The sequence below is a fragment of the Rhynchophorus ferrugineus genome, unplaced genomic scaffold (assembly GCF_030347505.1).
Source record: "Rhynchophorus ferrugineus isolate W39M unplaced genomic scaffold, kcgeb_rfMv2 rfM1, whole genome shotgun sequence".
Lineage (NCBI taxonomy): Eukaryota > Metazoa > Arthropoda > Insecta > Coleoptera > Curculionidae > Rhynchophorus > Rhynchophorus ferrugineus.
Window position 1 is genome coordinate 72700804 of NW_027472580.1, and position 25961 is coordinate 72726764.

Sequence of the window (25961 nt, forward strand, 5' to 3'; positions counted from 1 at the left end):
CCTTATACTGTTATGTAATTAGCATTATAAAGTATTGACGATAGTCATATAATACTTATTTAATACTTATTTTACTTATATTTATATGCTTTCCTAATTTCACTTTTTTATATATTTTTTTAAAAAAGATTCCACTCAAGCGTCATTCAATTTACGTTTTTTCCTTCCGAAAAAATTTGTTTCATTCTTTTGTTACTCTGACTTGCTCAAAAACAATAAGACTATCACAAAATATTAAATTTATCTTAAAGAAAATATGTCTCGAACAAAAAGATATGAAAATCGTAATTCCATGAATTGTGAAATTGTAATCACTACTGACTAGGATTTCTCAATATTCATGATGATCTATCCGATCGATTTTGGTAAATTTCTAACCAAACCTTTCCTAGACAACAATCTATTTCAAACTAAATATCTGCTGATTTCGAAGGTTTTTTACTTTACGTACTGAACTTTTTAATTAGCAATCTTTAATTGACAGTCTTAATCAAATCCGAAAATAACTGTTTAGAAAATTTACTTTCAAAGGTGTTCATCATCTCAAATGTGTCCTGCCTTAGCATTATTATAAGTTAAGAAATATAAATAATAATATCTACAGAAAAAAACAATATACGAATAGTACAGACGTAGTTTTCTTTCTAAGGAAAGGAACATTTCGAAGATTAGGAAAAGCTGATCATCCAGCTTGAACAATGAATGCAAAAATCGTGGTCCTAGCACCTCCACGTGACTAAGACATTTACTTAAAAAGCAGAGCTCTAATTAGCTGATCATTTAAGGTAATCTGAGTAGAAAAATCTCAGTTGCAGAAATTCCGTCTTGAAGATACAATCCGCCAACGACTTTGAAAGATCTACCCAGAAGCCAATTGTTAAGTAACACGAGAAAGTTATTTACATATTCGAAGAACAGTAAACTTACCAGACAAACACTTGTTTGTTGAAAGCTCTAAAATAGATACTCCTAAAAAGATAAGTTTTCACATTTAAAAATCATAATATGAAGAGAGTGACAAAATATTGATCAAGAGCAAAAAAAGAATGAAGAGATTTACTATCATACACCCATCATGAAGTGCATAAAGATGTTCTTAGAAAATATATTCAAACTCATACTGAACTATATAGAGAAATTGTAGATTATTCAAATGATAAATTATAAGCATACGAAATCGCCTTCTACAACGTGGGACAAATGTCCCACTAACATTTTGATTGCCTATAACTTTGCTCAAAGAAAAGATAAGAAAGTATGATTCCCATAAAAAGTTTATTTGGTTTTTTTTTCGTGATGACTGAAAAGTTATATCGGGTAAATGGTAGCCGCGATTTACTATGCAACTTTCGGCTCTTTTTAAACCATTTTTCATGACATCCAGCAACATCTGAGGCTCAATTTCTTCAATTTCGTGACGAATATTGTATTTAAGATGTTGAATCGCATAAACATTTTATTTAAAAAAACCCCTATAAAAAAGGCCATGCTAAATCGCCACTTCGCAAAATTAATCTTCGTGGAAAAACGTCATTCAATAACTGAATTGTTGAACGAGCTGTGTGTTCTGTGGCCCCATCTTGCTGAAACCACATGTCCTCCAGTCCTTGCTCTTCCATTTCAGGCACAAGAAAATTTCGAATCATGTCTTGGTAACGTTCAGGAGTAACAGTAACTGCAACACCAAAATATAAGGACCAATAATATTTCCAGCATGAATACCACACCATACAGTTGTTTTTAGTAGATGCAATGATGTTTCATAACTTAATTGAGGTTTCTGTGTTTCCCAAAAACCGACCGTTCTGTTTATTGACGTGGCCATTGAGAAGAAAATGGGCTTCATCGCTCATTATCAGTTTAGACGAATAATCTTTAATTTCACCTTCAATTGCATCACTGTACTCAACTCGTTGATCAGTATCTCTAACAATCAACATTTTCAAATCAGTTTTCAAAATTCACCTTAATCTTCGTGCAGAAATGTGTAACTGGGAACCACGTCTCCGAATTGTTGTTTTTGGAGATTCTGCAACACTAATGCCACATTTTCAGCGTTACGAGACGTCCGTTGTCTTTCAGAACCAGGCCTGTCTGCTGCCGTACAGTACTGTCGAAAATTCACATGTAAACAGTAAATTGTGGTTTTGTGAGGCACTGGACGATTAGGATATTTTTGACGGAACTTTCGTTGAGTGGCAATAATGGAACGATTATTTCCATTAAATATTGTCACTATTTCTGCTCGTTCTTGTAGAGTATATTTATCCAGAATAAAATTTAAACGTCTACTCAACACAATGGTTAAAGTGAAACTGAGCTAAACGTCAGATAACCAAGATGGCGCGCAATCAAAATGGTAGCAGGACGTTTATCCCACCTGTTATTTGGTGTCTTGATTTAATGTGGCAGGACGAACTTATGCTGTAGTGGCAGTCAAACTTCTATTATTGAGCTGCATCCTAAAATTTTGAATTATCGTTTTATCCATCAGGACCTACACTCAAAAGGTTTTTTGGGTATGATTCTTAAATATAATACATGCTTTCTAATGACGTCTCGTTCGCGAACAAAAGAAGTAAATACTTTAAATTCGTTCGTAAAATTAAAGTTTTGAATCCAGGACTAGAACTATATTTATGGTACGCACAGCCTAAAAGGCATCAGCTATATTACACGCAATCAGTATAGTAAAATTTAAATTTTTTCTTTATTATTGTTTTACAAAATAAGGATTTTCCTTCTATTTTGCATTTAGATTCCAAAATCAACTTTTTTCCTAGACTCAGCGAAGCAAACGCTTATCAACTAATTTAAAATTAATTATCGATATTCATAAAAAATTGTAATAAAATGGCCATCAACATTTAGTAAAATAAACTGGATTTAGCTTTATTAAGAGTAGTTTAAAAGCACTAGAAAAATATATTACAGGATATAAATGATATTAGTTTACGAAAGAAAGTCAAAGGAAAAATATCGCAAAGTTTATTAATATAAAAATCCTACGAATAAATGTACAAAGTGCAATAAGAAAACACGTATAAAAATCGGCACAGTTTAAGGTAAAACTTACAATCGAAAAGCACAAAAGCAGACGCGGATTCGTTACGGCTCATGTAAGCCGAGCATAGCGTCGCCTCACTTCACCAGATATTCCTTCCTTTGCTGCTCCAGCATATTCTCCAAATAGATGCATTTTTCCTGGAGGGCTTTGTGTTCAATTTGCAATTCGTTTAAGATTTCGTCCTTTCTTGCAACGGAAATTTTAATTCTGGAATTTTAAAGAACGGTATTTTTAAAAACGGCGCGCAGAGTAATCGGATTTGCAGCGAGATAGTTCGTATATTTAAATTTTTACGGTTTCTCAATGGGCGGCTCGCAGTGAACGTCTGTTACGAGGGCAGTTTTAATAGGGCTTTAAGAGAAATTACGTTTCAATATTCTGGTATGTATGTATAAGATAGTTCAACAAAATTTCGTCAACGTATAACTAAAAAGTCGACGCCATTTTAATATGTAAAATTCATTCTTTTTTTATATCATTTAAATTTATGTATAGAGTGTTGAAGTGTACTTTTACGAAAAGGATTTTAAATTTTGTTTAAATTTATTATTAACATGGTAGTTCTAACAAAAACACATATTACAAAATAACATTTTATGAAAGATCGTTACGTGAAGACAATTATGGCTTTCTCTGATATATTTCTACGAACGTAGTCAAAAAATGTCAAAAGCACGATGTTGCTTTAACAGCGATCCAATCATCTATTCCCAGATTTATCCGGCATTTCGGAAACGTGTGCCAACCAAGCCATGCCGGATAGATCTGAACAAGTAGTACTCATGATATTTTCCTCTTGGAATAGTTGTAATACCGGTGAATTCACCACTAGTGTCACACTACGCCACAAAAAACTCTGTCTTTTATTCATTCATTGTCATTTTCATCCACTTTCCCACCTCTTCGATCTTATCCATCGCACGGAGCCTTCTTAAAACAGTTTATTCGACAACTGCAAAGCTATCTCAATATTTTAAAGCTAGATTAGTTAGATATTCTACCAATTGTTTTTAATAACCATTGTCTTCGGCTTCATTTTTTTTCACCACTATTAAACTGTTGTTACCATAACCAGCAATTAGGATATTAGCAGCATCGCCATAATTTTGTAAACATGTTTGATGTGCTTCAACAGCAGACTGTTTCAAATCAAACAATAAAAGTTAAAAATGTCGAATGTACCCATCGCACGGAGCCATCGTAGAACAGTTTATTCGACAACTGCAAAGCTATCTCAATATTTTAAAGCTAGATTAGTCAGATATTCTTCCAATTATTTTTAATAATCATTGTCTTCGACTTCGTTTTTTTTTCACTACTATTAAACTCTTGTTACCATAACCAGCAATTAGGATACTGGCAGCATCACCAAAATGTTGTAAACATGTTTGATGTGCCTCAACAGCAGACTGTTTCAAATCAAACAATAAAAGTTAATAATGTCGAATGTACCCATCGCACGGAGCTATCGTAGAACATTTTATTCGACAACTGCAAAGTTATCTCAATATTTTAGAGCTAGATTAGTCAGATATTCTTCCAATTGTTTTTAATAATCATTGTCTTCGACTTCATTTTTCTTTTCACCACTATTAAACTATTGTTACCATAACCAGCAATTAGGATATTAGCAGCATCACCATAATTTTGTAAACATTTTTGATGTGCTTCAACAGCAGACTGTTTCAAATCAAACAATAAAAGTTAAAAATATCGAAAATGTAATTTTTCGTCTGTGTTTACTGAATAACTCAATAATATTAAAGCAAAAACTATTATTTTATATAAAAAATGTCAGAGCAATGAAATTTAACAATTAGGGTTGTTTACACTATTTGTTTACATTGATAAAAAACACGCAAGCACCTGATGGTTTTGGAAGATTGACAATGTATAGAGCAGTATCTCGTATTCAATACCATTAGAAATTAACCAAAAGTCACCATTAGAGCTAGCATGATTATGTTAAATTTTGCTTACCTAATACCACCACATTGATAAAACAATAAGCTCAGATTATGGTTGCAATCTTCTAGACCCACTGTTTGATTGATATTGTTTCGAAATTGATTGCGCCAAATGCCAACAAAAGTGTGTTTAAACTTCATAATTATTTTAGATTCCTAACTCCTCTATTTATAAACAATTACGAACAAATAAATTAATATAACAGTATTTTTCTTAGTTATGAAAAAATATACATTTAATGATAGAATTCGGCTATTATCATTTTGTTTATTAAAATTTTCGAAACTGCCCTCGTAAAGACCGTACTCCCAATTAGACTTTCTTTAGTTCGTAAAAAGATGTTTATTAATTCACCTCGAGTATAACTGTTGTATCTCCTTGTCCCTGTTGTTCTTCAGCTGCGCGACTTCCTTCTCTAAACTTTCCATTTCCTTTTTCATTTCCTCGCGCAAAACTTCCTTCAACTCCGCCCTCTCCTTATTTAATTTCTCGCTGAGCTAATTAAAACAAGATTCGTAATTAATTAGTGTCGAAACAGAAATATACCAAGTTATATTAAAATGTTCTCTGAATTAAGTTTGACAAATACAATTTAAAAAATATAATATTAATATAAATTATTCAAAATGATCACCTCCATACATACTATTATTATATTATAACATATTAGTACTATACATATTTTCCATTATAACTAAACTGTATAAGGTTAGTAAAAATTAATTTGATTTTTTCGTAATAGACCATATTACAGCGCATTTAAAACATTCTAGATATAAAAGTTTTTTTTCTCGGGCAAAAGTTATTTCGCTTTGACAATAGAGATTCCAGAACATTTGTCAAATTTTCCTTTTTCATCATATATCAGAATATCATCAATATCATCAAACATTTAATGGGCCAAGTTCCAATAAATGAGTCCGTGTTTAACACAAAATGGGTCATTTTTGGAATGATTAAATATGGAACATAAAACGTAGATCATATACGACGATAATGAGTAAAAAAGATTGTGATCGAAGTATTTATTATCCGTTGTCGACAAATAACGCAATTGAGGTAGCCTATTAAAAACGGACATAGTTGATCAACAGGGAAGATGTTGTATTCCATCATGATACGGAGTTTTCCTGAAAATCACACCAACACCAAATCACAAATTCACAAAATCGATTAAGACCATTTCCATAGAAAACTATTGATTTAGTGCAATAATAATAAATATCCAAATCGTACAGGAGAATCACTTGGATCATGTATGCCATGACATTTATATAAAAATTCGCGTTGAAAATGTTAAAATAACCGAAAATATTTTTTTCCAACTCATTATAGCTCTTTTACCTTAATATGCCTTGGTCTAAAATATCTTAAATGATATGGTAATTCTGATTTAGCAAAATCAGAGATCACTGCTTATTACAGATGATACCCATCACTTCGAACAACCATTAAAAAAATAAATGAATGATCAAATGGATAACATTATAAAAAAATATCCATAAAATAGAACTCAACTAAACTCGAATAAGAATTTTTACTTACTTAAATAAGAAAACCACTAGTAAATTGGATGATTAGGAAATTCTTCATCTGTTGAGAGTAGTGTAGTTATAATGTTAAAAATTGTAATTGTTGTTATTCATAATACTTAACTTAATTGAACACGACACGATTATTGCTGCTCTTAGAAAAGATCGAAATATCACAGTGTACTAAAATATGACCAGGGTAACATTCATCAAAATATTACAGTACTCAGAATAACTTAAAAATCTTACCTGTTTTTGCTCATTTAGTTGAACTTCAAGCTGCTTCAAGTTGGCCTGCAGAGCTATGATGATCTCCTCATTCTCAATGAGTTTTGTTTTAGTTTCTAAATATTTATTTTTTGAATCTTTTTCTGCTAATTCCAAGTCTTTAATTTCTTTTTCGTATTTCTCTTTCAAACGTCTAAAAATATATGGACATAAACTGAACACACTATATTCGGTATTACATACAACTTATTTTAAAACAAATTTTAAACATATTTTATAACTCTTATTTTAATATATGTTTTCATATATTTATTAACTCAGTAAACGTTATAAAAATATTCATTTAACTTTTGCTAACCTAATTCTATTCTCAGTTGATTGTTCAATTTGATTTTTATTATCACTAGCTTCATTTTCAAGCCTTTCAATTATTTTCTCTATTTCTTGATCTCTCTCTTTTCTATACTGCTCACGAATGGATGACTCTTTCTCCAACAATACTATCGATTGTTGCTTCTTGAAATTAGCCTGCCAAGTCTCGAATTCCAACCTGGATGCCTCCTTTAAAAGTTTCAGTTCGTTCGAATGTCGTCTGATAACCACCTATAACCAGAATTTATATTATATGTACAATTGAGTCAATAATATCCAGCGCTTCATGTTTCAAACCTGAAGTTGATCATCAAATTCCTCTTTAGCGTGTTTGATAGCTTTATCTTTTTCAATCAAGAGTTCTTTCTCTTTTTCTTCGCATTCTTTCATTCTGTTAGCATGTTCGGTTTGCAGTCGCTTTTTCTGCTCCTGGTAATTCTTTTCTTCCGCCTCGACAAATTTTTCATACCTGCGTTTGAATTGTAAATAGAAATATAAAAGAAATAAGTAACTGATATAGTAAAATAGATATTAATTTTTAGTGAAGCAGATTCACGTATAACGATTTTAAACTTAAATTAATACAATATTTTATAAAATGTATAACACATATCAACTTCAATATATACATTTTATTTATATTTGACGTATTTATAAAAATGACTAAATAATTGAAATAATCAGAGGATTAATTATTTATAAAAAATATATTATTGCTTTTCAAAGTATTATCCATGCATTAATACTTCAAATTCATTTTTAATGAATACGAAGCAAGTCACTGTTAAATAAGTCCTCCCCCCCTGACTAGAAATATCGACAAATCAATTTACAGAAAAAGGTATTTAATCCAAATTTTTCTAAGCCAAAGAACAAATTCATACCTCAGTACATTCATTTCTCAGCTGTAATCTTCAAACGTAGTCTAAATCAAGTACACAATGATCCAAACCCCAACCCCAATAACTTACAATACAAAATGCAATCGATACCATTAAACCCCATTTTACAAGGGAGCACAGCTGTTCTTATGTAATGAACATGACTAGTTTTGAAAAAATTCTTCATGAAAGTTTATTATTGTTTCAATGCAGAATAGAAACATTTGTTAAAATGCTGCAAACCGAGAACCAGCATGATTTTGTTACCTCTATAATCAACAACAACATGTCAATATCATTCTCATGCATCAACAAAGGTAATTTATTTCTCTAAAGACTGTTTTGATGTAAATATTTGTTTCTTTAGTAGCTATAATAATAATGAAAACATCTTATAAACTATATACAGAGGTAAATAACATATATGTCCTTAAATAATAATAATATTAATAATTTTTCGTGTGTTCCAGTTACTAAATAAAATGGAAAATTATATTTAAGGTCATGTGATGGATTTAGTTCTACAAGTGTGCATAGAGTCAACATATGTCCTACAAGAGAGTCCAACATCTTTAGCAAGTCATCAAAAATTGAGAAAGCTTGGCTAGTTTTATTGTTACTGAATCCAAGTAAAGAAAATATACTAATCAGAGACCTATTTTTAAGACCTAGTTTTTTTCTGAAATATTAAATGAGTATTTTATTTTAATTATTTGTTACTTGTTTTAATTACAATTTGTAAAATTTCATTTACTCAAATTTAAAGTTTTTGTGTTGCAGTTACGTATCAGCTATGTAAAACTAACCTATTGACAGCCCTGTCAAATGCATTTGCATCTGCATTACAAGATAGTCCAATATATTTAGCAAAAGTCATCAAAAATTGAGAACGTTTAGCTAGGAAGTTTCGATGCATCCACACTATAGACCGCATCTTGCTCCGTTGCTCCTTACAGCTATCTTAATGGTATAAAGCTATAGAGGCTTGTGAAAATCAATTGGATTAATTTTTTGCCCTGACATCTCAGAAGTTCTACCTACAGTGACGGAGTTTCCCGAAAATTTCACACCATCGTTTAACACCATTTCCAAAGAAAACTATTGATTTAGTTCAATAATAATAAATATCCAAATCGTACAAGAGAATTACTTGAATCACGTATACCATGAAATTTATATAAAAATTCGCGTTGAAAATGTTAAAATAGCCGAAAATATATTTTCCAACTCATTATACCTCTTTTAGTTTAATATGTCTTGGTCTAAAATATCTTAAATGATATGGTAATTCTGATTTAACAAATTCAAAGATCACTGCTTATTACAGATGATACCCATCACTTCGAACAACCATTAAAAAAATAAATGAATGAACATAATGGATAACATTATAAAAAATATCCATAAAATAGAACTCAACTAAACTCGAATAAGAATTTTTACCCTGTAATGCGGCAAAGCGAAAAACAGCATGAATTTGTTACCTCTGTAATCAACAACAACATCGTCAATATCATTTTCGTGCATCAACAAAGGTAATTTATTTCTGTAAAGACTGTTTTGATGTAAATATTTGTTTCTTTAGTAGCTTTAATAATAATGAAAACGTCTTATAATCTATATACAGAGGTAAGTAACATATATGAGTCCTTAATTAGTAATAATATTAATTGTATTCTTGTTTCAGTAACTAAATAAAATGGAAAATTATATTTAAGAATATGTGATGGATTTAGTTTTACAAGTACGTATAGAGTCAACATATATTCCTACAAGATGTGAATGTCAACCAGAACGAATATGGGCTTCTAATACCGCTAGACGATCATGTGTTCTTAAAGAGTAAAAAAAAGTAGAAACTTACAAGCCTTCAAAAATATCAGTCATGTCCAATCATGGTTAGATAACAATAAGCCAGTATTATCAAGTATCTAGTTTCCTGTATATTAAATAGTTCGATTTATTATACTCGCCCTGCTAATGGGAAACTGATATATATATTTGATTGACTGATGTGATTTATATGTGTGTTAAGACAGGCAAAACTTTCAAATATTTCGAACCAATACTACGTATATATAGTGTATAATCTCCAGTATTGTTACTGAATCCAAGTAAAGTAAAAGAAACTAATCAGAGACCTATTTTAAGAATTCATATTTAGAAGATAATTAGATACTTGAGGGAATTTAATGTTTTTATAAAGCCTGTCTAAACACAGATTTTGTAAAAGTACTTTGTGAAGTATTATAATTGCATGTGCTGTGATAAACTTGAATGACTATCTTATTTTAATTATTTAGCTATTTAGGTACTATCACTGTTTTGTCAGTAAATTTTCCATCTATTCAATTTTAATATATCTTAACAATAATAAGACACTTGATCTTGATAATACTATTCTCACAGTGCCCAACTGGTGATCGTTATATCATTGGGTACTCTTTAAATAGTAAGGACTGTTAATATTTTGTATTTCATTTTCTACAGTATTCTACCACATTTCATGGCAAGTGTATGCGAAGTACTCCCTTTCGGTAAATCGATTTGATATATGAAATTGATTTTAACTATGAAATAACGGATAAATAATCCGTATAAAATCGAAATGTGCAAGAAATTTTGAACGTGGTAGACAAATTATGGAATATGGAGAAAACTTTAAGTGACGTCAATGTTTCGTAACAATTCTGGTTGACGTTTGCATTAATGTGGCAGTTTTTTAATTTTTGAGCTTAAATTACTAAAATCTTAGTGCAATCTTAGTAAGATCTTAACACATTAACACTTGTAATTTAGAAATATTTTTAAAACTTTATCATGCATTATGACTATAAATAAATCAACATTGTTGTGATTTTTTATAACTTTCATCATGCCCATTTAAGTCGTAATATATTCGTCTATCCTCATTGGTATTAGTTAAGTTTTTTTTGAATAGCATTCAAATCAGAGCCAATTTTCTTTAATCATCATCGGTAGAAAAAATGCGGTTTTGAATCATTAAGAATATTATACCAGACATGTTCATTACAACCCCGTATGGTCTGACTATACAATTAAAGCAAGACATAACAGATAACAACAGCTATCAATGATATAAACATTATTTAATAATAAAACATTAATTGTTTCAGTCTCAAAATTATCTGGCAGTCTCTTTACTTCACAAACATCCACAAAATCTCAAAAGAGCGATTATAGTTATTTAAATATACAGTCGCTAATAATATTTAAATTAACACGTCTTACCTTTGTCTTACTACTTCCCTCTCATGTGTAAGGGCTTTCTCCCTCTCCTCAATCAATTCCTCCCTTAACGTTTCACATCGTTGTTGCATCTTTCTGGCCGCCTTCAGTTCGATGTCCTCGATTTCCTTCTTATGTAACGCCCTCAGCTCGGCCAGCTCCTGCTGTTGGCGTCTTTCCATGCTCTGGATTTCCGGCTCGATGCTTTTTACCGTCAATTCCTGCACAATTCATCTAATACCATTAAGCAACTCGACCGGCAAATGCGATCGCGTCGGGTTACCTTTATTTTTTGGGTTTTACCCTCTATCCATCTCTCGCGTCTAATTTTCTCTCCCGCTGCGTGCATTTCCTTTATTTTCCTTATCTCCACCTGATGCTTGTGCTCCACCGCTTTTGTGTTTGTATTGTATCTGTCTTCCACGACCTCATTTATCAAAAAAAAAGAAAAAACTACAACTAGAAATCTTCTACAGTCGGACAATCTATTAGTTTTTTTGGGATTTCTTAATAGTACATAATATGGAATCATAAAACTGCCATTAATAATAATATTAGTTCTTTAAGTGTAAAAGAAAAACGAGTTTATATTTAACTAGCGACCCGCCCCGGCTTCGCTTGGGTGCAATGCTGATACTAAATTAAATACACTACAGAAAAAATATGAACGTTGTATATAAAAACATAACGGCCCGCTCCGACTTTGCACGGGCATAAAATATATATGCCTATGTCACTCAATGAAAACATGATTAAAATCGATCCAGTATTTTTGGTTCATTCATTACTGCCCTTGGCCTGCACGCATTAAATTTGGAGTAAAACAATTCCTCTTCCCCTATACTTACTATGAAGATTTCCTGCTATCTTTGGAATATCTAAATTCATACAATTTTTATTACATTACACATTTTTAAACACAAATTTTAAATTTGTAATATCTCCGAAAATATTTGTTTAATTTACATGCTGTAAGGAACCATATTGATCTATATTAATTGCACACTGTATTTAAGGTACTTAATTCGATAAGGATTAATGCTGTATTGCTTAAAATAGCTTCGTAAATAAGCCATTTTCTCACGTAAAAAGTAAACAATAAAAATGGTTAATGTGGGTTATCCCTAAAAGATAAACATATACCATCGCGGACTTTTTTGTAGACCTTTTTATGGTGTACAATACTGTAGTACATTAATTTGATCTAACTCGTAGGTTTAGGCAGCGTTTTTGCTAATTGCTAAATAAGCCTAAAAAAATAGGTTAATTTACGACATCACGTTAGAAACCTCTAAAATTAGCAATGTTGCCTTAGTATATTATGCACGTATTATACATATAAACCTTCCTCTTCAATCACTCTATCTATTGAAAAAAACCGCATCAAAATCCGTTGCGTAGTTTTAAAGATTTAAGCGCACATAGGGATATAGGGACAGAAAAGGCGACTTTGTTTTATACTATGTAATGAAGAGGGACTAATTTAAAAAATCGAAATATATTTATTAATTAAGATATATAATTTGATAATATATGTATTTGATATAACATTGCCCAAATGCGAACATCATATATAAAATTCATGAAAAGGCCGTTGACTAGGCAACAACCTCTCAACTTGGCCTGGTAAAAATAAATGCAAGGGTTCAGGTACTTCGGCCCAGCTTGAAAAGGTTTAGCTTCTTAGACACGCACAGACACACATTTAACATCTGTAAGCTTGAGGTCTCTGAAATGGGATGGCTAAAGCAAATTCTACGTTTTCTATCCGAGATTATATTAGAACTGAAGTCATTCGTTTAAAATGCGAGTTGTAGTATGTTGAATGAAACGTGAACGAATTCCTCATAATCTTAAGTAGCGAATTATACCTTTTGGATATGACAATGAAACGAACCGCTCGACATGGAAGACATGCATTAAGGTCATAGAAAGTGATCTGATAAATAGGAAATAGGAGGTTCTCAGGCTCTTAGAGCAGCATATTAGTTGAGAAGCAGACACTCTCTCCGAGCCTCTACTATGTGTAAATGCTAACGTTTAAAGATATAAATGCCGATATATAATTCGCACTGACAATGCAACCCATCAAAATACTTTAGGCGAAAGAAAGATTTTCTAATGCTTGCATTTCAGATTCATTGCACAACAATAATGGGCACTTTTATTTATTTACATCCAATGTGACAAAATTCCATTAAAATAAAAATAGCTTCTTCCAAAGACAATATGTTAAAAAAGATAAACGTTGAAAAGCATTTAATTTGAAAACTTGGTTAAACGAAAAAACGAAAAAAAAAGATTCTTAAATAAATAGTTTTTAATTAATTCGTCTATAAAAAGAGAATCTATATCCGAATGAAATTTAAACCTAATTTGCTTTGAAATTACAGGTCAATTGAAAAGTCCTGAAAATGAAAGAAATGGAATTGATGTTTGTAGTTAGTGTGCATTATTGATATGATATTAGCCCTTTTAGTATTCAGATTTGGGTTCGAGAAAGAATGAAAATGGAGTGCATAGGCGTACAAAGCAACGAATTCGTTCACATATACAACAATACTGGGCACGACACAATCATATTGGCCGATTCTCCAGACAAAATGTTCTTGTAATTCAGAGAATACTACGATCCAGAAATAGATTATGGTACAATCAAATTAGTTACAATTGGGGAAATAACAATTGTTTGTTAGTATTGTAAGGCATTAAAATACAGTGGTGAATATATTGGATTATGTTGTGCGAATGGAAATCCAAAATTGCTACAATGGTACTACCACCAGATTCATTATAATCATTAGTTTCTGCGATGGCAAATGATTCTAGTTACTTCACGTTCAAAATTCAAACAAATGTATTGTTTTCTTTGGGCACGGTTATCTTACAAAGAATCAATTCTTAGAAATTTATGTGCAAGAAATTTATGTGTAATTCAGATGTGGACGTTGATAGTCGTTGTGTTCACAATCCAAAAGTGAAGCCAACTATTGTCTAAGAAATTCAGACGTCTTCATCAGAACAACAATTCGGTCAACATGTTCAAAATAGCATTAGATCTGATAACAAAAATGTGCAACAGACCTGACAAAGTACCTATCGGTGAGCATCCAAGGAGGTTTAAGTCACCGACAATCGACGAAGAGGCTGTTGTTATTGTCGGACGATATTTATGAGATATATGTAGGTGATATGATATGAATCATCGAGTGATAATTCGGGTGACAACAAAATGATTCTATAATAATAAGTTTACCTTTAGTTCTTGAATAAGTCCTTCGCACTGTTGATTCAAAGATCGTTTATCGGCAATCAGCTGATCTATAAACTTCTGATGCCTCTTCACTATGCCCTCGTACTCTTGCTTCTGATCTTTCAGCTTTTGCTTAACAATTTGTTCGGTCTGGGCATTATATTTTACAGCTTGATCTCTCAAATTGGACAGTTCATTTTGTAAAAGAGAAATGGACGAGTTTTTGTCCTTGAGGCGTAGGCTGAGCTCGATCAATTGATTCGCTAGCTCTTGCTTAGAAAGAACCTCTAAATCTTCCGACCTAAATTAAAACACAAAGTTATTAAATGTATACAATATTTTGTTACTATGAAGTAAATAACGTTAGTAACAAACATATAACAAAAACAAAACATTGCGCTTCAATTACCAAATCATTAAATACATTATCATTTTAAATGAAGCTATAAAAGAAACTGTGTGTGTAAGAAAAAGGAAGATCAAACGATCCATATTTCTAAATATTCTTGTATTTCCTCCTATAAACTATAAATTCAAAAAATACATTTTGTTCAATGAAATAATTACCATTCATTAAAATTTTTACTACATTCTCAAATCAAAGACATTGCAGCATGTGGAAAATAACAGAAATCAATCTTCAGAATTAGACAACTTATTGGCCTAATAAATATTACTACCTTGATTAAATGTCTTTGCAATATAGTAAAAGGGAGATATGATTATATTTCAAAGCTTTCAATGCTTAATTAATTATGTAATTATTTAATCATTTCTCACGTATGACATTTTCGAATGAAATTTGAATTTGGTGTTACATATTTGGTGGTTTATGGTACATTCCTATATGATTTTAATAAAATATATTATGATCATCAATTTATATTCATTTATCGAGCATATTTTAAATAAAAGCTGTGATAGATATATGTTAAATCACACACTTAACTTGACATATTGTTAGACGTTGACGTAATTTCCATTTAGTTATATTTATGACATTGGAATATATTTGACTAGATGTATTAGATTTTTTATTTAATTAATAAATATAACTTGAAATATGTATAGTCAAGTTAAAATAGCAGTGACACGAATGTCAATATATATCTGTTTAAAGTTGTAAATTCGTTTTACCGTCAGACAATATCATCCTTGTCATTTTATTCTATTTAAAAAGAAATAAAAATCGGTCACTAAAATATCTCAAAAAATAAAAAACGATATAACCTTAAATTCGCCAAAAAAACCGTGTTTATGCGAAACAGGTGACGAATCAAGATCAACTTGGTGTTTCAGAGATCAAATATACGAAATATATCAAACAGTAAGTAGTTTTTTCAATCGAAACATAATTTAATACAATTATTTCAGAGAAAATTGTTGGTATGGAAAGTATCCATAAAAATCCAAAAGATATACAGCTATATGAGAGATGTAGAACATCCGTTCATACTTGGTTGAATATAGGATTTAAGTAGTGTAAAGATAACCCACGGAGGGGTTTAATGGAACTTCCAGAGATTGCTTTTAAAAGAACACAATTTTTAAAAACATATAACAAAATCAAGGAAGAAATATATCAATTTATATACTTAAATGAGACATGAATATTTCAGAATTTCAGTTTCAGTTTTCAGTACATTGGGTTGCTCATGACAAGATGATAATAAATATAGTGAACTAACTATCGATTAAGTTTTATTAATCATAACATTTATTCATCGTAGACAAATAGTTCGTCATGCTGGAAACACAAATAGTTTCACATCTGGTGCAGAATAAGTGTTTCTCCAAGTAAGCCCAAGGGCGACTACCATGAAGAAATGGTTTGTGTGAGCTCAATCAGACACATTGAAGAAGAAAATGAGAATGGTAGAATCTTGAACAAGTTTTTGATAGAATGGAAATAAACAGCTTAGTTATTCACTTTATTGATATTTCTGAAAGTGACTGTAATTGAATAAAACTTTATGAATGTTGGTTTATGACTCAATGCTGACGATTACCAAGACAGGGTGATGAAAGAGGAAACCACTAAAGGTCAGTATACAACTAATATACTTTAATTGTAGGGAATTGTATTATAGAGTCTGAAAGCTTTATGAGCATGTGTTATTGTTCAGAATATACATGAACGTTTGGTTAATATGTCTAACGAGAGAAATACCACAAACTGTTTTGAGAATTAAAGAGAATGCAGTGATTAAATGTAGTCTTTAAAAAATAATAATTTAAAGGATAAAATATATTGCTCCGCTGTATTTCTCGATATTTCTCAGGCCTTCGACAAGGTGTGGCATACTGGACTGCATGTTAAATTGAAAAAGCTTTTACCCCATACGCACTTTCAATTGCTGAAATCGTACCTCTCAGACAGACATTTTATTGTCAAACAGGATGACGAATACACTGACCTACAGCCCATATTTTCGGGTGTTCCGCAGGGCAGTGTTCTCGGCCCATTGTTATATCTTATGTACACAGCTGACCTACCGACCTCACGAAACACTACTGTTGCAACATATGCTGACGATACAGCAGTTTTATCATCACACAATGATGATCCAATATCATCCACAAAAAACTTCCAACTTCATCTTAACAAAGTCGAATTGTGGTTCAAAACGTGGCGTATCAAAGCAAATGAGACAAAATCTACCCATATGACATTCACCCTTTGCAGAACAACATGTCCCTCAGTAAAATTGAATAATCATGAACTTCCGCAAGCAAACAGCGTTAAATATCTGGGAATGCATTTTGATCGACGTCTGACTTGGAAAAAACATATAGTGAAAAAACGCAAACAGCTTGGGCTTAAACCAAACCAAATGTATTGGATAATAGGGCGTAAATCTAAATTATCATTAGATAACAAGGTTTTGCTGTATAAGTCAATACTTAGGCCCATCTGGACCTATGGTATTGAACTGTGGGGTACTACTAGCAAATAAAACATAGATATTCTCCAGAGGTTCCAGAATAAAGTGTTGCGAGTCATCGTCGATTTCGAAGTTAGAATACTAATTAGAATAAGTTAGGATAGACTTTAAAATAAGTTAGAATAGTATCTAGAATAAGATTTAGATTATAAATTGCACAGCAGATCACTTACTGAAGTGATATTATATAACACAAATCAAACAATAATACTTATTGACCACGGGCAGATTGTTGACGTGCCAAGAGATTAATAAAAAAAAGTGTTATCAAAAAGATGTATACAAATAGTAACAGGACAAACTAAAGGGAAAGATAGTAATACCACAATGACATTACAGGATACATTGCATCGAAAGAAACAAGAACAAAGCATAAAACATAAATATGCTCTCTAATGAAAGTAAAATACGTTCGGGGATATATAAACATCTTTATAAAAACTATATAAAAACTATATAAGGACTATATAAAAAAACTAGTGTGGAAAAAAGTTTAAGATACATATAATAAAACAACTCGAACCTATAAATTATTGTGGCTGTACAATTAACTGTAGGTTTAAGTGCTTCGATAGTAAATCCATTTGATGCACTATAATATTAAAATAAATTATATTTAATAGAATATTTGCTCAATTATTCTATTTATATTAAAATTTTGTTATGTCAAAGCCAACTCAGAGTAGCTGCGGCAACATTGCGACGTTTCCCATGTCATTATCTATATATATATATATATATATATATATATATATATATATATATATATATATATATATATATATATATATATATATATATATAATGTATCTATGTATCTATGTAGATTTTGGAAACATTAACCTCTTAGATATATTAATGACTGTATCTACTATTTATGAAAAATTAGTATCCACGATCGTCAGCATTAAGCCTATCCACGAACTTAAATTACATACCCAGAAAAGCATTTCAGTTTTTTCTCAGCCTAGCTACTGACGTGACTGGTATAACTTCTCTTGTCGGATTTACACTCTTTTTTATGGAATATCGCAATTAGACATAAATCCGCAACTATCACTTTTGATAGCCTTCACAATCTTTCGCTTTTGACAACTAAATGTAAAAGATTCTAAATATTAAAGTGTATTATGAGCTTGAAAACAAGGATATTTTACGATTATAAAAATGTTGATTTGATGAAATCAAGCCTAATTTTAACAGTTTAACATAGTGAAGTTTAAAAGTAGGAATATAAAGAACTAACTGGATATTTAAAAAGGCTGATAATAATAATTAGCTTAAATAAATCCATTACTGCCATCAATTGAATTTCGCAATTTTTTCTAAACACATTTTGACCGAGAGGACCAATATTCGAATATATATATATATATATATATATGAAATATTTTGGATAAGTTATGTATTAAACATTACAGTTATGAATCACATTACTGTTTGAGTATGTTACTTTCTTTTGAAAAAAAACTTAAAGTTAGTTAAAGAAATAAAAAACTTTTATCTTAATAGGGCTTAAACCACTTGTTGCTAACGAGTTTAAGTAAATTAGCATTTTTTGTCTGTGTCATTATGTTTTTCCTGTTCTAAATTACAAACCACCTCCTGCTAAGAATATAAATATAACGCGTTAATATTTTTTGTGCTCATTTGCCTTTTTATATTTCTACAGTATGCTAAATATTCATTTCAAATATTGTTTAAACTTTAATTTAATTAATCAACACAAAAGACCACCTAGTATAAGATTCAACATATCTTACAAGATTGGATTATGGGAAGTGAAATAGGATATTTGATGATTGGTAGTTTTTGCAACGCAGAATAGGTATGCTAACCTTGAATTTAATTTATTTTATGCACAGTTTAATGGTGATTCATTTTTATAGTTAAGTAAAAAAATGGTGGACACCGATTTAAAAAAAAGTTTAATACTTCATTGACCCATCATCTATTTCCTACAGCAAAATTAAAAATATCATCCCTTCATATTATTTCTTCATTTCTCTTATAAGCAGGATATTACTTAATGAAGTGATTTTCTACATGTCATGTATATAAGCAGCAACCACAAGTTATTATAAGAAATATGCATTACCCACTGGAAAGATTGTTCAGCCACTAAAAGTTATAATTAAAAAAATATTTCATAAGATTACTTAGTAAAGTGTTTACACAATGGGTGTCGCATGTGCTGGCAATTGAATAAAAACACATTTAGATGCAGTTTGAAGGTAGGCTTTGTGCATAGTCATTATAAACATCATGGTTTTGAGTCCAAGAAAGATGCTTCCAAGATGCAGATCAAAGAATACCGGTGTGAACTCAGCTCTTTGGAGATATATGGATAAAAAATTGAATCAAACAGTGATCGCAAACCTCGCTTGAAGTATCTTTATATTACTAATAAGATAGTGAAAAGACAGAACAAACGATAGTCACACGGGGCGAGGACCGAGCTATACCATGGATCCTTCAAAGCTTTCCAGCCAATTCCTCTAAGTGTTTGCTGAATCACCAAAAATGTGTTTAATCTAGCATTGTTGTGATGAAATATGATACCCTTTCTATTGATCTGACGGTTGATTGAATTTTTGGCCTTCTCAATCTTCTGCTTCATCACATTAAATGTTGGCAGAAAGTCGACTTAATATTTATAGTAAGGCTCGAGTCAGCTGGCGACTTTCAGCAGTACCTTTTTTCACGTCAATGCAAATTTGAACCGTCAAATTTTTCACAGTTAATACAGCTAGAACCCAAGTATGTTCTAGCAATAACTTTTATTTAAATATTTTTGTGAAATATTATAGTCTCCTTTTTACCAACTAGGTTTCATCTGAACTGGATCTACTGCTTAAAGGGGAATCTGAACTATGGTCATCGCCATTGAGGCTACCGAATGGCGAGTGACCAACATAGAGATTATCCCAGAAGATATCCAATATTTTCCAGACTGGCTACTGGCGTTAGTGGGATGAATTTTGCTTTGTCGGATTTTGCACTCTAGCCTAACAGCTCTTGATATACATAAATTTACAACTATCCCTCAGCAAGACTGTCGCAACAGGAGGAGTACAATTCTGTCACCTTGACCACTGCGCCAACCAAGCCGACTGATTGAGCAAATGAATGACGCTACCTTTATATGTAGAAAGTTTTATACGTTCTTACATTTTATTAGGAAAATGACTAAAAATAGTTGATATAAAACTAATAATTTTGCTGCTCTGAAATTAATTCATTCCGGATACGAAAGTATAACTCTAGTATAAAAATATATATAAAATTATAGTATAAAAAGTATAGTTTTAAGATTATATGAGAAAACCTAAAATAATTTTTACCTTGGTACTGTATCAAGATTAATGGATGACTGCATCATTTTTGACACCATCATAGCATTCTCTTTGGCTTCAATCAAAGATTTTGAACACTTGCGATCAACTTCGTCTAAAAACGACAGTAACTGACTAAAAACGATTAAATATGTTATACCCAGTTCCAAAACTAGTTAACGATAATACTCACTTATAATTAGGGTCACTCCTCCTAAACTCCGTTGATATTCCATTACTTAAATCATCATCAGCATGGTCTCTATAAATAGATTCGTCCTTATAGTGAGAAATGTGATTATCCAATACATCTTCGCAAGGCGAGGTGATATTTCTTTGGGATACAACTGGAGAAAATGTAACTTGTCGTTCGCCAGTATCTTTCTTCTGGAGATTTTCATCCATGTTAACCTGGAGGGAGTTTCTATCGATATCCTCAGGTACCGGAACCACATCATCAGTCGCGTATTGATTTAATGTAGTATCAACTAAATTTTTAACTGAAGCTATCTTCTTTTCTAAAAAAAGAGGTCAAATATTTTATTTATTAATAAATTGATTCACAAAATTACTAATAAATTCGGATATAAAGGTTTTTTATTTTCTTTTATTATTTAGAGAGTCGGCAAGCAAGAAAATAATAATTAAATTAGCGCAAAAAAGAGGGGATAAGATATTTTCATATAACAAAGTGTATATAATTAAATAAACAAATGAGATATAAAATAAAAACAAATTCTGTTCCAAGAAAATATTGTATACGATTTTGGCGTTCTTTATAAAAAAGCTAAAAAATTAGCTTCTAAATTGGAAGCATTATTGAACCAATATTCATTCCATGCACTATTTGAAAAGCACCGAGTTGGCACAAACATTTGTTACGGTGTTATGTAGGTACTCAAACTGGAAGACTTATCACGCCGCTTTTTAACCACGAAGTACTGATCCAGATATAATACTAGCAGAGTTTTTCAATTGAATCATGAAGGAGAACAAAAAGTGGAAAATTAATGACAAGCTAATGTTGTGGTCCTGAATGTATTAACTCGCAACAATCTACTAGTCCCATCCTAACTAAACCGTTATTACTATATTACTAACAAAATTTGACACACTTGAGAGAGACATGCAATTGTCGATCTATGGCCAACACGCAGTAGATAATATTTACTTCTTAACCGATACGCTGCTGTCTGTGCTGCAGATCTCTTGATGATCAGTTAAAAGACTTCTATCTTCGAGCAATGTTTGCGTATTATTTTTCAGAACATTGTCTATGATACCTATGTTTTTTTTGGAAATGCTCGCTGTATCTTCCATCCGAAAGGTCCGTTCCAACACATAAGTCTGTGAGAAAATTGTTCATCTTCCATTGGGCAAGGTTGTCCAAACTACTTTGCATCTATACATTTGTTCATCAACAGATTCATTTGTTTGAATCATCTGTTCCCAATATATTGATTTGTAATAATAAATCAAGAAGAAACATGCAAAATTCGCCTCAAACATGACATTTGAAAGACGTCAAGATTACAATGTTTAAATTGCAACAGTATCCAAGCATCGGAACCATTCAGAAAAATTGACGAACTAAGTGCTGACTGTATTTCCGTCCTTTCACCAGCTCTTTCATTTTAAAAACCCTCCTACAGTTTGGCGGATTGCGCTAATTATTTTAACACTAGATGCCGTCTTTTTTTCATATGTTACCCATATTCCAAATACTTAAGCTCCTCACCATAACTAGATGATGCTGAAATATACTATAGCAGACACTGCATCAATTGGCTCTACTTGATATTTTTTCATACATTCTCAAGCCATATGCTTCGGCAATTTAACTATATCGAGAAGAATTCTGAAGGCCTCAACTATTGTATGAGTGAATATAAAGTTAACATCAGCCTCCAATATTTTTTTATTTTACATTGTTACTAGTCCTTGTCGACTAACCTACAATTTGTGTTTACAATAGTTTAAATCAATAATGCTTATATGTTAACACTGCTGCCTTTTATATATAAAGGATATTACTACATTACACTACACAAGATAAAATGGTTTGATAATTTTGAGTCTATGTCCTATTTCAACAGTTGCAACAATTACATACTTCAATGTTCTATGAGAATAGTCTCATCTCATATTTCCTTGCGATTGTCTTGATGTCCTCAGTGACAGTCTGTAAGTCAATGTAAGTCATCAGTCCTATAATATCTAGATGCAGTTACTATGCTTCTTAGGACTTTGTATTATTATTATTAAAAAAACTTGTATTACATTACATTTCGCAGAATATCCCTGTGTAGAGGTTTCACGACTTGCTTGTATAATGGCTATTTACTAAACACTGATAACTGATTTTCTTCTAATTAATCCATATATTTTCTTATGTTTGAACTCTATTTCTTTGCTTTTCTTACACTAACCTCTATGGAACGATATTATTATTTATTATTATTGGTATTTTTTTCGCAGTCTAATTATATGCTGCACTGATTATCGATTATTCACATGGACAGATTTAGTTTGGTTAATTTTATTCCTGAATAAAAGTTTTCCTTCTTCGCTATTGTGCCGATAGCAAGAATAACAGTATCATCAGCAAATAAAGCCATCGTAATATTTTTCATAAGTTATATATCACATGTATAAAGTAGGTAAAAAATTTGTTTCAATAAATGTCCTTGTTGTACACCTGCTTTAACCTTTTTTATTGTAGAGTAAGTTTCCCCGTGAATGACTCTAAACATTATGGCTGTGACGTGAAATTCTTCTAGTTCAATGTGATGCTTCTGTAACATTTTTGTGGCATGAACGAGGTCGTCATACCAATTCTAATCGAAGGCTTGTCCTACATCTAAAAACTTATTTGAACATACATTTTATCTCCAATAACACCTGTTATTCTATGTTCCTGATCAATTGTTAAATATTTGCTATTCAACCAAAACCGGTCCGTTGATATTAGATTTTTCTCTCTTTTATTCTTCTCAAAGAGTTTTTCAAATACCTCAGCTGTTGCCAGTAACAAACTTTTTTTCATATGGAATGTGACAAAATAAGGCAAATCAAGGCATCTTTCAAAAATCGTCAAATGATTTTAAGTCTACCCCATCCAGCGCATTCACAAGACACTATCATCTCGACTATTCTTTGTTTCGACCGCTTATGGCCGATCTTGAAGAGACACAAAATAGTTTAAAGGAGAAAATTATTTGTATATGGAAGAAATAGTTTCTTTAATTAAATCTGAATAAATAAAAAATACTCACGTGACTTTTTATCTTCAATTTCCAGTACTTCCAAAATAGAGACCAAGTCATCAATGCTGCCAGTTTCCCCAGTTTTGTCATCGATGTTACATTCAGAATTGCTTCTATTCGTATCACCCTCACCACTGATTGCTTCGATCTCACTGACGTTCTTCAAAAAATCTAAATAATTAGGCTTTTTGTATTTCCCGACTTGCCCTTGATTATGTTTCGTCATCCAGGTCTCCACGTCAGGCGACTTCCTCACGTCCACATAGTCCTTTCCTCCTTTGATCTGCTTCGGAACAAATTTTGTTTTAGGTTCTACTTTTTTCGGCACTAATGGTTTCCGGCTTTCCTTTAGATTGGACAATGTTCTCTTATTGTTGGATAAAACGGAATTCTCTTTAATCTTGCCTGTCTTCGCATCATTCAATTTTGTTTTTGTAGATTTCTCGAATGTTGATTCAGTTTTCAGTTCGTTTTCGAAGAATTTGTCAAACTTTTTGTCCGTTTCGTCTTTAAATAACTCGTCAATATCCATATTCGATAGATTGGGAAACTCGTCGATTTTACTCCATTTTTCCACAATTTTAGTATTGTCAGTAAAATTGGAGTTCGAAATGCAATGTTCCTTTTTCAGCTTCTCCAGATACGTATTGGTTTGAGTCTCTTTCTCCACTATTTCTTTGCTTAGCCAATCTTTATATGACTGATCAGCTTCGGGAGTAAAAGAACCAACTAAATCCTTTTTATTTGAAGCATCGTCATTTTCTCTAACGCTTAATTTTTCAATCGCATTACTTGGATTATATGTCAGCTCTAAGTTATCCGAATCCGATTTGAATGTACCAAATCTAATATCAAAGTAATCTTGAATAGCGTTCAAAGTTGATGAATCGTCCTTTTCAGGATATTCGTGCTTGCCATCCGGTTTCTTCGGCAATGGTGGCTTGGCTGTTACTCCTGGAGTCATATCAGAAAAACCTTAAAAAACGTTATTTTTATGAAATATTTGGTTTTGTCACAATTATATCTATATTATAAAAAATCAATTTAAGGAATCCTCAAATACCGTATAAAGATAAAAACATATAAGTATATATTATCATTTACAAAAAAAAAACATCAATAAAACAAACAAATACGTTCAGGTACCCTCAACTATTAAAATACATTCATCATCAAGCTACAAACTCCAAAACTATATTTTTAATGGCAATTCAAAGAAGGTAATCACCACTTTCTGGTAGTAAATCCTCATTTGCTGGCGAAGTGTCGCCGGAAGATATCGAACTGCTCTCCTCGCAAGAATTCTCCTTTGTTTGATTCGGAAAATCTGAAGTAGTTTCGCTATTTTCTGGAGAATGTCGTGCCCCGTATGACTTCCATGGCTTAGATATATTTTCACCGAGAAGACTCTTATACAGTTGGCTAGACGGTAGTGATTTCTCATCTATAATGAACAGTTGCACACAACATACAATTTCAACAATATATTATGATAGTTATTTGTTTACCATCGATACTGTCCAAACTTCCTTCCAAATACCCCATAGATACATATTTTTTAGGTTTTGGTCGTTGATAACCTGCGGAATATGGCCTGGAATTCCATTTGGAACCCATTTCTTCCTAAATAGAAGATCAATAAGCCAATCAAGTACAATGTAATTTAATTATCACTAAATCTTTTCAGTAACGAAGCACCTCGAGATCGTAATTCGAATATTAATCATTAAAGAATTGTGAAATTTAGAAATTTAGATCCATTTCATTCAAAACATCAAATATAATCAAGTAAAGGACTGAAATCGTCTGCAACTAAATACAAATATGAGCCATTTTTATTTGATAAATATAAAAATATATTTCGG

The 25961-nt window shown here is 31.4% G+C and overlaps 1 protein-coding gene across 3 annotated transcripts in view; it reads right to left on the bottom strand.

Moving 5' to 3' along the window:
• LOC143190087 (centrosomal protein of 131 kDa) overlaps nt 1-25961 on the bottom strand; it is a 67665-nt gene that overhangs the window by 6350 nt on the left and 35354 nt on the right. Inside the window, exons 3-15 of one of the 3 annotated variants that reach the window (XR_013004164.1) lie at nt 25605-25719; nt 25325-25540; nt 24106-25071; nt 21024-21348; nt 20840-20965; nt 14554-14851; nt 11581-11724; nt 11301-11518; nt 7465-7636; nt 7154-7398; nt 6817-6988; nt 5390-5532; nt 3077-3274 (exon numbers count right to left, since the gene is read on the bottom strand). Coding sequence is in view for 2 of the 3 variants with exons in the window: in XM_076394180.1 (XP_076250295.1) it covers nt 3142-3274; nt 5390-5532; nt 6817-6988; nt 7154-7398; nt 7465-7636; nt 11301-11518; nt 11581-11724; nt 14554-14851; nt 20840-20965; nt 21024-21348; nt 24106-25071; nt 25325-25540; nt 25605-25719 (3273 nt within the window). In the remaining variant the exon portion in view is untranslated. Of the gene's footprint in view, nt 1-2974; nt 3275-5389; nt 5533-6816; nt 6989-7153; nt 7399-7464; nt 7637-11300; nt 11519-11580; nt 11725-14553; nt 14852-20839; nt 20966-21023; nt 21349-24105; nt 25072-25324; nt 25541-25604; nt 25720-25961 lie in introns of those variants that run through there. The other 2 variants (XM_076394180.1, XM_076394191.1) reach the window with 2 other exon arrangements.